Below are 14,528 nucleotides of genomic sequence, written 5' to 3'. Positions count from 1 at the left end.
AGTCTTTGTGAGTAGTTAACATCAAATATTAAAATAAAATGGCACTTGGCAACTAGGAATTTTAGGAATAAGCCCCACAAATATGTTATAACTACAACGTCAAAGAAAATACAATGCATCACACTTTGTGACTGCAAAATTCCACTTTTGTTGAACCATTGGGACGACTGGAACAAGTAAAACGTAATGTTTTTAGGTGTTCTAGTTATTGATTCGTTGAGACGGCGAATCTCTCATCGGTGCTCAATAGGGGGCAGTAACACAAGACTGGTTTCTCTAGAATCTACGAAGAAGAAGAAAAGAGTGTCGTCATCAATAAGCGACAAATATGGCCGCTTCCAGGTTACTTCGTTCCGTGTCTTCCAACTTTTATACAGTTTTACCTGTTCTTAAACGCTCGGCGTTGCTTTCTCCGTTGCGTTTGACATGTAACCCTCATTATCGGAGAACGATAGCTTCATCCAGCCGATTGAGTACAGGTATTAAAATGCTAATATATTTAAATGTGTGAGGTTATCTGACATATTCGATAGCTACAGGTTACCTTTAGCTAAAGAGAAGGACGCGGGCACTGACGGCGCTGTTTTCTGTATTTGTTGTGCTTCTCGAAGCCCTTAAATTTACAGAACATCACGAATGGATTCGAGTCGAGGACCAGGAAACTGGAACTGTCGGTATCACTCACTATGCCCAAGTACGTTTTGTGACACTGTGCACACGTCTGATGCGTGTATACGAACAGTTTATCCAAGGTAGTTTTCTCTGTCAACTGGACTGACAGAGAAAACTACCTTGGATACAATGACCTGGATGACTGAGAATTTACACAGACATCTACGAACAGTTTAGTTTGCAATAAATCAAAAGGGCTTATTTCTTCTATTTCTTCCCTGCCGTCGCTCTCAGGAAGCTCTGGGAGATGTAGTTTATTGTGGACTTCCAGAGATTGGAACGCAGCTATCTCAGCAAGGTAGGATGTCAGGTTTATAATATAATACATACTAGAAATTAAGCGCTGCCATAATGTCAAACTGTTGATCACATTGGGAGATAGATTCTACTTGTTAGATTGTAATTAGATCGATTGATGTGAAGCAACTTAATGTGCAACTAGTGTAAAGTTAGCTGCTACCTTATGGCTTATTTCACTCATGCTCCTTGGTAACTGAATATATATTTTCATTACATTAGGGGTTTTTGCTTGTAGTAGTTATGTTATACATCATTTACAGATGAGTTTGGAGCTCTGGAAAGTGTAAAGGCAGCCAGTGAGCTCTATTCCCCGTTGACCGGGGAAGTTGTAGAGGTCAACACACTTCTGGCAGATAAGCCTGGCCTGGTCAACAAATCTTGCTACAAAGATGGTAAGGACACACAAACAAACACATCATCCTAAAATGATTACCTATTTCTACTGTCAGTTTTGCAAATATACACATATAAAAAAAAAAACAATACATACCGGTATATTTTCCTAACTTGTTAGTATAATCGCAGGACTTGGCCTCCAAACCATTTTGGCTGATAGATTAGATTTTGTCTTGGAATTTTGGCGGCCGTATTACAATGTGCTGAAGAACACCGATGTTAATATCTTCATCGCAGGTTGGCTGATGAAGATGACCATTGCCAACCCTGCAGAGCTGGATAGCTTAATGGATGAGGCAGCGTATGAGAGATACATCCGCTCTATTGAGAACTAAACCAACACCTCCCAGTATGTGTTACGCTTCCTCTTATTTCGGGTGACCACAGACTTAGAAATCCTGCCGGTGTTCTAACACCGGTTCCAGAGCTCCTCGAGGAGCCGAATTTCAGACTGCTGACCTGCCAGTATTATAGAGTTGTGCACGTTAGGAATCCTTCAGGTGAAGTGTCAACATGCGCTCACTAAACCTCATACAGAAGATACTGAGATTACAATGAGTAGAAAGCTAAAAACAAATTATGTCATCAGTAGGAGGTTGATTGAAGAAAGCACTTTTGTTTAAGTGGCATTATTAACATTGATCTAAATGCACTTTGACATTAATACTGTAGATATGGTATGTTACTTAAATAAAACAAAATTTCCTGAAACCTCATGTTTGTCATTTTTTATTTCCCCCAAATGTTATTTTTTCTATTACAAATACAGAAACCCTGCTGAACACAGCGATAAATGTTCTTTGTATAGTAAAAAAAAATGAATAAGAAGCTAGCTTTTGAACTCATTATATTAAATAAAACACATATTTCTTCCTGTCCCTTCTCAGCAGCCCTTTATGCAAAAGTAATTGAAGATCCATGCACACACCAAAAAACCCCAAAACAAACGCAACCGGATTTATTTAAGACCTTCCTCCTTCGTACACAACAACTGAACAATCTGCTGACCTGCCAGTATATTATTAAAAATCTTACACTTGTAAACGGCCTATAGAATCATTCTGGATCCCTGAATCACCTCAGCGAGGCGACGGCTCCTCCAGGCACAACAGAAAACCTGTCCTTGGCTGTCGGAGTCCTCCTGACCCTGCCCCTCGGCGCAGGCCCCCGGGGGAGCCCCTCCAGCCTGCGCTGGTCGCTCTCCATCCTCTCTCTCCTCTGGGCGCCCTCGTGCATCACGCTGGCAGTGAAGTCTCTCTCGTTGAGGAACGCGATCGTCTCGTCCCTCTTGCGGCTCACGTATCCCTTCAGGACGGCGTTGTAGGGATTTGAAGCGGCGTCCGCGTCCGGATCTTCTTGCTGGTGTTTGAATTCCATGCGGGTGATAACAGGCAACAGGAACTGCTTCCCTCCTGTCGCCACGCCGCCGTCCAGGTGTGACGACCCCAGAGCCTCGGAGACCAGGCGCGGGGGCAGAGGCACCAAGTCGCAGCCTGAGCGCTTGTCCACGTACTGTCCGAACTCCTTCCGGACCAGAGCTACATCCTGGAGAGACTGACTTCGCCGTTCCTCCAAGTCCGTAACTATCCGCTCAGGGTACGTCTGACCGAACACGACCCCTGAGTCGGCAAAAACAAACGGTAAATAATTGTTTTTTATTCAATGGTTTCTTTTAAAAACAGGTTCCTCACCAGCACGACGAAGCAGCGAGGTGGGACATCTCCAGGGTTTGTGGATGAGCTCGTCCGGCAGCCCCGACAGTTCCGGACACCATTTCCGGACGTACTGGCCACAGGGGTCGCAGGTCATGGCGGCGTCGACGGGGTGCATGACGAAGTTCCAGTGGTCCAGACCGCACATGCCCCCGTTCTGCCACATCATGGCATCTATGGCGACGTCTGCGTCCACCAGGGTGTCCTAAAAAGGTGGAAGCCGTCTGTAAACTACTGCCCGTGCTGGGATTTACATCCCCATGACGACCTTTCTCACCTGAAACCAGCGGTAACCTTCCTGCCACGGCAGGTGGAGGTACGCTATGAGAAAGGAGGCGACCACATGCCTCATGTAGTTGTTCATCCAGCCTGTCAGCCACAGCTGCCTCATGGCCGCATCCACCAGAGGGTATCCTGTCCTCCCTCGCTGCCAGGCCTCCAGGTGGCGGCGATCGGTACTCCACCTCAGAGCCTTCCGGCGCCATTGGATAAACAGAACCTCGTAAATATCCGTTTTTTTCCTAAGCATTGTAATGGTTGACCAGCTGTTTCTACCTTGTATGGAGGTCGGAGGGACTCCCAAGGAAGATCAGGAAACAATGTCAGCTGCCAGTACGCCAAATCCCGCCAGGCTAGCTTACGTTGGAACTTCGGGGGGCGACAGCGGGCGCCTTTGGCGTCCCACAATAACCAGCGTGGGCTGAGCTGACCGAAGTGAAGGTACGGGGACACGCAGCTGGTGTTTGGAGCGTCCGCCCTGCCGGACTCTTTTTCATATCTGTACACACCTGCGGCAGGTCACACGGGACACAGCTGAAAGACTGCTTCATGCTACAGGTGGTCAGAAAGGTGCGCTCACGAAAGGTTTACCGTCATGAAGGAAGGCCTCCAGTCGAGCATGCGCCCCTCCTTCGCTGAAATCCCACGACTTGCGAATGTTGGCAGCCCAGTCAATCTGAAAAAATGACGTCATTGGCAGCGCGATTTTTAGCTAAAGTAGCTATTTACATCAGAAATTTGGGCTCAGCCGGGTGGTTTTTTACTGACCGTTGTGCCGTCCTTCCTCTTGGGCATGCGCGCCAGGCCTAACGTCTCCAGAGAGACGCCCGGAGGCCAGTGAGCAGGTACGGGAAGAGTAGTGGGAGGGTCCAGGGGAGCCCCTAATGCAGCCCCTGGGTTCTGTCTACAGCAGCTCATGAAGTGAGACACTGAGCCTATTCCTGGAGGAAAGGGGAGAAATCACAATGAATTGTGCTCAGGAAACTCTTCCAACACATATCCGTCATGTGATGCCTGACCTCTGAGCCCCACGCCCTCTGTACTGACAGAGTAAGGGTCTCTGAGACAGTACGAGTGGAACATTTCGCATTCGACGCCACTTTTCTGAAGAGCCGCGGCGACCGCGTCGTCCCTCCCCTTCAGCCAGGGTTCGTAGAGGGCGTTCGCCACCACCGTCCTCGCCCCCGTCGCCTTCGCTAACCCCTGCAGTGCCCGCAGAGAAGCTCCACCCTCACTTCCCCGCGTCTCGGACTTGAGGAAGACGAGATGGCTGCCGATGTTCTCCAGGGATGAACACAAACAGGACAGAGCTTGGTGAAGCCAGTATTTACCTGGGATCCCAAAGATATTTGATTAGTCATCCGCAGATGAGGGAAGCTAGCCGTGGCGTTCTGACTGCCTGACTTACAAGCTCCCCCCATGGCCACAGTGACCCCAGGCCCCTCTTCCTCCTCAGGGCTCCAGATGAAGATCGGAATTACGGGCGCTCCGACCTTTAAGGCGGAGACGAGAGCCGGGTTGTCGCTGAGACGCAGGTCCCTCCTGAACCACAGCAGGACCGGCGCTGCTGCCGAAGGGGCCCGGGGCAGACCCACGACCTGCTGGGCAGCACATTTCCGCCTCTGCCGCCTCTTCTTTGGGCGTTTCGGTTTCTCTGATTGATCGACGTCTCCCGCCTCCATCACTTGGTGGCAGGAGGCAGACCGGGCCTTCGCAGGTGTCCAGGCGTCAGCATTATGCTCGGGTTCTACAGCCGTTCGTGGCGAGCAAACCTTGGGCGAGGGCCCGGTCTGAGGTGAGTTGTTTCTTGTCCCGCTAGCTGCCTCTGCTGGCTGGATCGGGCTTCTTCTCTGTGTCTGGAACTCAGAGGTCGGCCAAACAGAGCCGCTCTCGTTTCGTCTGCCTCCAGGTTGCTTTAGCTGGGGCTCATGGACGGGGGCCGACAGCTCATAATCCTTCGTTTCGACCAGAGAGAGTGCCAGAGCGAGTTCCAGTTCATCATCTTCAGTCTACAATTTAATGAGGACAGACCGTTATTAGTTCAATCACTGTTAGAGTGGCTGATAAATGTCGCTACGACGGCATTATGGATTTCACGTTTCATGATACAGCAATATGCAAAATTGTTAGCAACATTTTAGCTAAAGTAAGTCAAATACTTTATTATTAATAGTAATAAAAAGAGGATTTTTTAAATCAATATTGGTGATTGTTACCATTTTTACTGTAATGTTTTCTGGTGTAAAAGTTCAACATATTTCTATTTTTACCAGAATATGCAAAGAGACTATTTTCTGATTATTTTTTCCTTACACCAAATATCAAGTAAATTTCTTAGAAAAAGACCAACAGCCTAAAATACAGTAGAAGCTTTTCACAATAAGAGATTTAAGTTGTTAATACACCAGAGAAGAGACGGCAGATTCTGCAAGTGATTTACTTATCTTTATAATGTCATTAGTTTGGTGCTGTGAAAGAATTATGCGCGAAATTAAAAGCGTAAAAAAGCAAATTATGTGCATTTATTCATGCATTTACTTCAGCTTTCACCTGAAGTATAACCTGGTCCTAGTGCGGCCCACAGAAACAACACATCACGGGTAATTAAGTCCGACTTCTTCAAGCTATTCGAATCTTTCCGTGCGTAAACTTACCTTTGAGAAATATTCTTTGTAGATGGAGGTGAGGACGGAGTGCATGGAGCTGTTGGCTGCACGCAACGGCTCGATGTGGGACGGGTACTGCGAGCGGGTCTCCTGGTGACCCAGGACGGACAAGCACAGGGCGAAAAACCCCTCTGGATCCTCTCGACCGGCCAGAACTTCCCTTAAAATCCTTCTCACCCAAACTTTGGTGGAGTCGCCATCAGGCGCTGCTGACGGAGGCATCTTCGACTCAAGGTGACGAATAAATCCTACTAAACCCAGTACATTAGAGTTTCGTGGAGCCGTTCTAGACCCGCCACCGGTGCTGGTTACCAAACACCTGATTTTCGGTTACACAACTCACGCGTTAGTATTTTGTAACCGAGTTGTGTAATGGTTAAATACGACCAATAGGGGGGGCGCCAGGCTAATGAAAGGCCTACCCGAGGCTGGTTAAACCCAAATGTTCTCGTTTGTTTTTGTCTCACACGGTGTAAGAAAAAAAATGTGTTTCATTCGTTACAGCAGCTTGGTTTTTTTAAGTACATAAAAAACATCAAAACAATGCATTTTCTCTCCTTTCTACTGGTTTTGCCTTCATTCCTTTCGCGCAAGGGATTCCCACCAGCTCAAACCAAGGTTGAAAACATGCAACGAAAATCCCACAAACTCTCCACTTGTGCATAGTATTAAATCGGTGCAAGGACTGTAATAATAAATTCTGCACACTTTGTAAAGGGGTAGTGAGGTGTGATTATAGTACAGAACTAAGGGGGGAAATGAGAATGTTGGTAAATGTCCTGCATAGAAAAAAACATGAAGCTGCCTTTTTTGTTAAGTTTGAACTTATGACTGAGGGTTGTGTGCATGACACATGCTCTCAATTAATGTCTTTTTTGAGGCCGAGAGGTAGACCGAGTGCGTAAAAGGAACACGTGTTAACAGTTGTGGTATGTGGCACGGAGGGAAGACAGTAAGAGGGAGAGGGAGAAACAGATTGAGAGAGAGAGAGAATCAATAGTGTTTAGACAGAGAAGTGGAGTCTAAGTGTGTGATCAATAGAGAGCAGAGAGGAGAGATTAGCTGCTTTTCTCTCTCAAACTAACACTGACAAATTGGTGAATTGGTGTATCGGCCCTTGGGCTAAACGGATTGACCTGCTGTTTCCATGTTCCACCATGTACTGTCAATAAAGATCTGCGCTGGTTGCAACTCTCTGAAGGGAGTGAATGAAGGAAAAGAGAATGGAAAGAGGGGAAAAAGGGGGGCTAGAGGAAGGGAAGGAAATGGACAGGTACAGATGTGGCAAAGCAAGGGAAGGAAATGGACAGGTACAGAGGTGGCAAAGCAAGGGAAGGAAATGGACAGGTACAGAGGTGGCAAAGCAAGGGAAGGAAATGGACAGGTACAGAGGTGGCAAAGCAAGGGAAGGAAATGGACAGGTACAGAGGTGGCAAAGCAAGGTCCCGCTCAGGTGCCTGAGGTGCCCCATCCTCACAAAAAGCTCACACCTTTCTGCCACCAACACGTACAGGCGCCTGCTTGTGCATCCTTGTGCACACTGTTATAAAACCATAATAACATCTCCAGGAAAATTAATGGAAAGACAGATTAAAAACTAAGTGAGGAGAAACGGGCCACTGGTGTAGCTATTTGCAACTCATAAATCATTCTGACACACCCACGCGCATGTAGACACGTGCATAGACACACACACATGCACACAGAGACACGTACTGTAATTAACCACAGGCTATTTACTCTCTCCTGCTGTAAATTAGACATGCAGACACAGTTATTACATTAGGGGGATCTGCCATGCAGAATACTAACAGGAGGGGGGGGCACGAGTACACACAACAACCTTCTCATACAAACATAAACACACGTACACAAGAAAGAGGGTATGGAGGAATCATAGACTGACGGGAGTGAAAATGAAGCTGCAGCACAGAGAATAGGGGCCCCCAGCTCTTTGTTCCCTGCTGCATTTCATTATCTGAAACGCCAGCCAACACACACGACACACACACACACACGTGTGCGCGCAAAACACACCTCCCCCTTCCCTGAAGCTGTCTGCATCCACTTCACGCATGCAGCACAAAAAAAGGGGGAATAGAGATACTGCGTCAGGGCCGTTCACTGGCATCTGGACCCGTTGGAGACAGACATGTCTGCACGGTCATCCTCAACAATTCAGGTGGTCCAGAGGCATCTGAGAGTTCACTTCACACCTCCAGTCACCATAAGGGATTTCCCTTGCGTTCTATTTTAAGCCGGAGCCATGAGAAATGGGGATTTGATTAAAGCCAGGATGGTTACAGTCCTCGGCATCTCGTCTCTGTTTAGTTCACCTGCACTTTCCCTGTCTCACTGAGGCGGTCCACTTGTTTCTGTTTGCGCGTGTCCTCGGGTTCCCCCTACCTACTTCACCCCTCTCTGTCCCTCTGTTTTCCCACGGTGATCAATAGCTCATTACAATCATTGACTGCAGCTCATCAGCACCTGTTAAGGGGAGACAGAGAGAGTAGCATGTCCACTGGAGAGTGTGCGGTGCAAGTTTATCCCAACCTAGAACAGGGTCTCCCAGGATGATTCACCGGTGAAGTTGACAATGGAATTGTTATTTTCTGACTCGCGTTTATTGCTGCAGGGATCCAGTTTGTTGCTGCTTTATGGTCTGTGGTCTCGGGGAACATCTTATTATGCAACTCACGTGGGTACCACGGTTTGTTGCTATGGTGATTGCCAAGGGAGCTGGAGTATAATAGGTGTTTATCCTAGACAGGAGCAAGGCGACTCACCTTCTATCAGGACACGCTTCAATTTACCACACGGTTTGGACCACACATCAGGATCAACGCAGTCACACCGGGACAAAGGCAGAACACGTCAAAGAACACAGCCAAGTGTGGATGTGATTTAGCAGATAGATTGTTCGGCATTCATATTCCTGGAAGAAGGACCTTGTTCAAACAGTGAGCTCGGGCTGTTGGTTTAATGCGTCACTGCGGGGGCTTGTTTTTGGATAGGACAGCCTGTGAGCAGAATAAAGCAAACAGAATGAGGAGAGAAAAGCTGGAAGAGAGTGTTAAAATGGATAAAAGCACGGAGAAATGTGCAGGAAAGACTAAATAAAAGAGACAATAGTAAGACCTCAACAAATCCCTCTTGGATTCCCTCACAGGAGGATGGTCCAAGAAAAGAGGAGGGATCGGTGTGAAAGTGTGAAGTTTTAGGGAAAGGGGATATAAATAGAGGGAATACAATGGAGGACTGGAAAGAGAACAAGTCTCTCAGCCCATGCATAAATTACACACACCATTTACATATTCATTATGTTTTGTGTACTAATGAGTATTTGCTTAATACCTCCACCACCACTGGCTGCCCCTGTTTGAAGCCAGAGGTTTTCAGTAAGAGTAGAAATGAAGAAAAACAAAGGAGCGAGGGGTCATCTTAGTAAATTGGGTGAAGTCAATGGCGCGCCATCGATTTCACTGAAAATTGCATCAGTCATATTGCTTTATATTGCGCGCACACACGAGCACGACCCGTTAGGGATGTGGAACGAAGCGCGCGCGATGGGGGTTGGTGAAAGTTAATTAAAACAACACGAGCTTTCTCCAAACTCTGAGCGCTCTTCGTGTTTCTCTTGTTGTCTCGGTGGAATAAGTTGGCGCTGCAGTAATTACCTAGCAGCCGGTCAGGCAGAGCATTCCTTCAGGTGCCCCCCCGACCAAAAAAAATCCCAAAACAAAAGACGCCTGATTTGCGGCGCGCACGCCGAATTAAAAGTTGCATTTGCCACGCGTGTTCACAAACATGGGCGTTTGATGGCGGGGAAGTGTCTGAAAAGTAGATGAATGGGATAAGAGAAAGAGAGAGGGATGGAAATGTAGATACAGGGGGAAGGGCAAGAGCAAGATGAGCTACAAATGAGAGCGATGGCGGTGGCAGGTTGGCACAGTGCCATCCAGTCAGGGCTTGAGCGGGGGCGGGCATGGGCATGGGCAAAGGGGGCGACGGGAATAAGAAAGGAAGTGGTGGAGGAACAGAGCTCCATACTACTGTTATGGCGCCATGCTTCTACGTTGGCACGGGCTCAACGCCGGGAGAGACAAAAACCGGAGAACGGGCAGGGACCGGGAAGATAAAAATAGGACGGAAGGACTGGGTAGCGAAAACGATGCCAGCAGGGAGAGGATGACTCAGACGTCGATCGCTGGTGGGAAGCGGAGAAGGATGGCGAGGAGGGAAATCGATGTCACCCCGAAACTGTAAGTTATGCATTTGTTATGACCGTTGAAAAGAATCTGGTGGAAAATGCTGTCCTCTGCCCGCTGTTTGACTGTTTACTCCTCTCTACGCCAGCCGTCGTGTGCCAGCCGACTGGCACGGCGCCAGCCTGCGGTGACGGCGCAACCTGGTCGTAAGCTGTCGTCGTCGACCGCCGCAAGACCCGTCTCTGAGGATTTGTCGCTTATGGCCAATTTTTTGCCCGGACAAAGCCGGGAAGAGGTGCCCGGGCAACAGTCTCCAGCGACTGTGTGAAGGCATCTTTGTCGGGGTGGTAAGGGCACGGAGGGAAGGATGGCACGCTGCCAAGCCAACGTAGCACACACACATTTGTACTTACAGTAAGACAATAATGGACGCCTTGAACGGTTTGGCAATGGCATCCCCTCTGGGGAGACGCCAGAAACAGAGATGGCACCATGCCAGACGCAAGCTGGGTGGCATTGAAGGGCGCTACACGGAGCGGTCCAAACGCACACCGTAAAGCAACACAAAACAGTAGAAGAACACTTGTGCTTTCACGGGAGGTCAGTGGGTGAAACCAAAACCCACTACCTCGATGCCAGCGGTGCCAGCTGCTGCACGGGAAGGACAACGCTGCTCCCAGTACAAAGACCCCCTAAAGGGACCGTACTACTCCAGTATGGCCTGGAAGAGAATCTGAATAATGAGCAAAATGAACAGAGTGCATGATGGAGGAAGGAAAGGGGGATTTTATTTTTGTGCTTAACGAAAAACAGCAGCAGTGGGTGGACAAGGATGATGAAGAGCCTCTTTTCCTGCACGTGCACACCTGGGATGTTCTTAAAGGGATATCCTCTCCAGACCGCTGCGTGTGCCGAGGGGAGGGGCATTTTGGCATCATCTCCGGGGTGTCAAGCTGTGTCTCTGTATTGCCAGTCAGGGAGGGTTGCTTCAGTCATCAGGGGCGGGCAACTGTCTGGGCATCTCATCTGCAGCTAATTAACAGCTACACACTAATTCTAACAGCCGATCATAATTAGTGATTTAATCGCTCGTCAACACTTTTCTCCCCCCTCTAAACTGCACCTCCTCTTTGGACACGTGCGGCTAAGCCGAGGAACGCTGGATCACCCCCTCCCCTCCTGATCTTTCTTTTCCTTCATCCTCAGCTCCAGACTCCGGTGGGATCTTAATTAAGCCTTGGCTTCATTATGCAAATGGAGTACAATAAACGACAGCAGAGGTGGAGCCGGCTCCAGACTCAAACGGAATGGTGGGAGGGGAATGCTGGAAGTGGGGAATGAAGAGATGGAGGCTTACCAGAGTCATCTGTATGATTTTATGGCACTCCACTAATTGTGTATTGTTGTAATATGTTATCACTTGTGGTAGTGGTCACCTGTGGGCCACAGTCCTCGTGGTATACTTTTATATGCTCCAGTGGGGGGAGGGCTTCTCTGAAATAACTGTGGATAAGCAGAATCTCATCTTTCATGATGCCAAAGAAGAAAAATTCACAAGGGACGGATGACAATGAACCCCCTTAATATCGCCAGTTGGTCGTTGTCGTGGATACCAAGAAAGATGGTGGAGATAGGGAGCAAGGAGGCAGACAGAAACAGCGACAGTGGCAGCAGCATGGCAGCTAATGTCATCTCGGTTTAATCATCGCTTGGGATCATGGGGTTCATGAAAATTCATTTGCATATCATTAAGTGGAGAGAGGTTATTTGGTGTGGGCAGCCAAAATTGGATTGGATGAAGGAACACGAAAAAGCAAAAAAAAAAAAAGCAAATGGAGGACCTCGTTATTAAACAGCAATGTTTTATAGTCCGCCAGCCAATTCATTTAATTTGGCCATAATTAAAATGTGTCAGACTCAATCAATCATTCCAACAGGGATACTATCAATGTTTCAGTCTGGGGAAGGAAAAAAAAGACTAATCAGTTGATATGCGGTCAGGCAGTTTCCAATAACAGTCTAAGTGCTTTAGTCTACTGTGAGCTTGACCCATCCAACCATTTTGCTAATTTATCTGAAAGAGTGTATTGAAACATCTATTGTGACTCGACTGCCTTCTGCGTGTCGTGTCCGTCTCAGACAGGTGGTGATGCCACCATTAAAGGTATAACTCACACTGTCTTTTTGACCCCAGCAGTAAGTCTTCAGTGGCGCGTACGTGCATTTGGATGTTCAGCCCCATTTGCATAAGTGATGTAATTAGACCGCCTTTTCACATGCAGATCAGTTTGACAACATGGCAATCAATCCAACATACACATAAGGCCGAACAGACACACGCGCGGCGGACACACGACAACACACGCTTACTGCCGTGACCAACGCCATATCATGGGGAGTCTGTTGTCTGTGAGCAGGGAGTGTAAAGATTAACATAATCCAGCTAATAAGTGTGAGTAATATTCACACAGCGACGCGTGGCGTAGACACTGTCCTGCTGATGTGTATTTGTATCTCATTATAGATGTAAAGTACTGAAAGGGGACCGACAAGGGGGTCTGGTCGCGTTGGGGGATGGTAAAGGGTTCCAAAAAAAAAAAAGGGAAGAGACTGGGCCTGAATGTAGACACCAAAGAATTATAAATCAGCAGTATTTACTCATTTTCTTCAGAGGCTTCTTGAGGTGCGCCGATATGAAGATAGATCGCAAAGGGTGCTGTATCTAGGGTGCTGGAGATCAGCACAGGATGGTTTCACTAATGTTTTCACTAAAGCAAAGAGACAACTTCACTTATTTATTTATATATATTTTTAGTGTGCAGTGCTACGAGATACACAACATTAGACTTTTGCAGCTGAATGTAGGTATTATAAATAGGGTGTATTTGCGCTCGCAGGCTAGCTCTGCAACATGATTGATTAAGATGGTGTGACGACCATTAAAAAGTCATTTAAAAGATGGATAGGGACCACATTTCCAAATAAAAACCACTTTATACCTGATGAAGTGCTGAACAAACTCTCCTTCGGAGACATTTACTGATTACTCTTGGTGTGAGAGCAAGCCTAATGTGGGAGACATCCATGTGTATCGCATTCCTGCGTAACCCAAAGAGAATATCAGAGCGATTGTTCGGACTCAGGTGGGCACTGGCAAAATGAGTTAACAGTTTTTAGCTTGAAAGGAGTGGCGTATTATTTCATTATTCACTGGTGAAATGTGTCCCTTTTCTTTGTGGAGGCAGCTGCAGCGAACGTGCAGCCGTTTATTTGGCGGCACATTGTTGCTACAAATCTTCCAATGCAGCATTATCCGACGGAGCCGTAGTATTTCAGCTCTGTCTCTTTAACTCGGGGCTTCTCCACAGCAGCATGCTTTGGGATTCATGCATAAACATGAGCTGGCCTTTCAGCTCTCTCCTCACATAACCAATCTAAATCTAAATGAGCCCCCACTACAGATTCACCAGCAGGCAATGACATTAAACCCCCCCATCGCCGGCCCAGCCCCCTATTCTACCCCACTACCCCCAGCGACACATATACACCAGCAGGCAATAATTTCACGCCATCCCTTAACCCACTCCTCCCCACCACCTCCACCTTCTCCGCACACATTCGTACCCCCCTTTTGCCGCAACCCCACCAGCTGCACAGTGCTCATTTGATTAAGCGGGGGGAGGACGGGGAGAAGGGGAAATGGTGGGGGATCACTTTATCTGCGATGGTTATCATTGGTTTTGTGCCCATCTGAAGCCCCCTTTTGTTTATTCTTACCATTGTGTTATTGTTCTACCTAATTTATGCACACAAGTGTCCACTACAGGTGAACTTCCTCTGCCAGGGGGAAAGTTTGAATAAACCGGTGCTTCTCCATCATCACTTTTTCCCCCTCCTTCTTCTCTGCCAAGTTTTACTCAAGAAAATAAATGGTAAAAATATATAAATCTGCTCATCTAACCTACGCTTTGGGTTTTGAAATGTTGCATTTGAAATTCCGCACGTTCGAAATGTGCTGCAGTGTGCAATTTTCCTCCCCGCTCTCCCGGAGTCATAAAACACATTATCATCAGGAGCAGCAGCAGAAGCAGCAGTGTAATTCATCTGGGGTCGTTAATATTCATCATATCATTTAGTCACAAAGGAAACTCATCTGGCTGAATGTCACAGATGTAATTAATGAAGTGACCCCAGAGGTCACGGCTCTATTCACCAGGCACCTTCCACACACTTGCCTTCTTATACACACACAGTTGTACATCAAAAGCCTTCCAGCTAGATTCACACTGCATAAA

General features: G+C 47.5%; 2 protein-coding genes across 2 annotated transcripts; one reads left to right on the top strand and one right to left on the bottom strand.

The window, feature by feature from the left end:
* The first annotated feature begins 280 nt into the window (after positions 1–280).
* Positions 281–2,079, top strand: LOC101073449 (glycine cleavage system H protein, mitochondrial-like). Its single transcript, XM_003967103.3, has 5 exons — positions 281–479; positions 612–694; positions 907–970; positions 1,233–1,364; positions 1,606–2,079. The coding sequence occupies exons 1-5, from the start codon at positions 329–331 to the stop codon at positions 1,701–1,703; spliced, it is 528 nt and encodes a 175-aa protein (XP_003967152.1). The 5' UTR covers positions 281–328; the 3' UTR covers positions 1,704–2,079.
* Positions 2,075–6,603, bottom strand: si:ch1073-390k14.1 (deoxyribodipyrimidine photo-lyase). The gene is made up of 9 exons (XM_011606978.2): positions 6,014–6,603; positions 4,768–5,368; positions 4,379–4,690; positions 4,128–4,300; positions 3,951–4,035; positions 3,636–3,868; positions 3,358–3,552; positions 3,060–3,285; positions 2,075–2,987 (listed from the first exon to the last, which is right to left on the bottom strand). The coding sequence occupies exons 1-9, from the start codon at positions 6,245–6,247 to the stop codon at positions 2,443–2,445; spliced, it is 2,604 nt and encodes an 867-aa protein (XP_011605280.2). The 5' UTR covers positions 6,248–6,603; the 3' UTR covers positions 2,075–2,442.
* Positions 6,604–14,528: the final 7,925 nt, after the last annotated feature.

Source organism: Takifugu rubripes, chromosome 9 (assembly GCF_901000725.2).
Source record: "Takifugu rubripes chromosome 9, fTakRub1.2, whole genome shotgun sequence".
NCBI classification, from domain to species: domain Eukaryota; kingdom Metazoa; phylum Chordata; class Actinopteri; order Tetraodontiformes; family Tetraodontidae; genus Takifugu; species Takifugu rubripes.
This window is presented reverse-complemented; position numbering and strand designations above follow the sequence as displayed.

Coding starts and splice junctions, on each gene's coding strand:
- si:ch1073-390k14.1 (XM_011606978.2), bottom strand. CDS start 6,247: ATGCCTCCGTCAGCAGCGCCTGATGGCGACTCCACCAAAGTTTGGGTG. Junction 4,301..4,378: donor AGAGGGCGTGGGGCTCAGAG/GTCAGGCATCAC, acceptor CCTTTCCTCCAG/GAATAGGCTCAGTGTCTCAC. Junction 4,036..4,127: donor AGAGGAAGGACGGCACAACG/GTCAGTAAAAAA, acceptor TCATTTTTTCAG/ATTGACTGGGCTGCCAACAT.
- LOC101073449 (XM_003967103.3), top strand. CDS start 329: ATGGCCGCTTCCAGGTTACTTCGTTCCGTGTCTTCCAACTTTTATACA. Junction 695..906: donor GTATCACTCACTATGCCCAA/GTACGTTTTGTG, acceptor CGTCGCTCTCAG/GAAGCTCTGGGAGATGTAGT. Junction 971..1,232: donor AACGCAGCTATCTCAGCAAG/GTAGGATGTCAG, acceptor CATCATTTACAG/ATGAGTTTGGAGCTCTGGAA.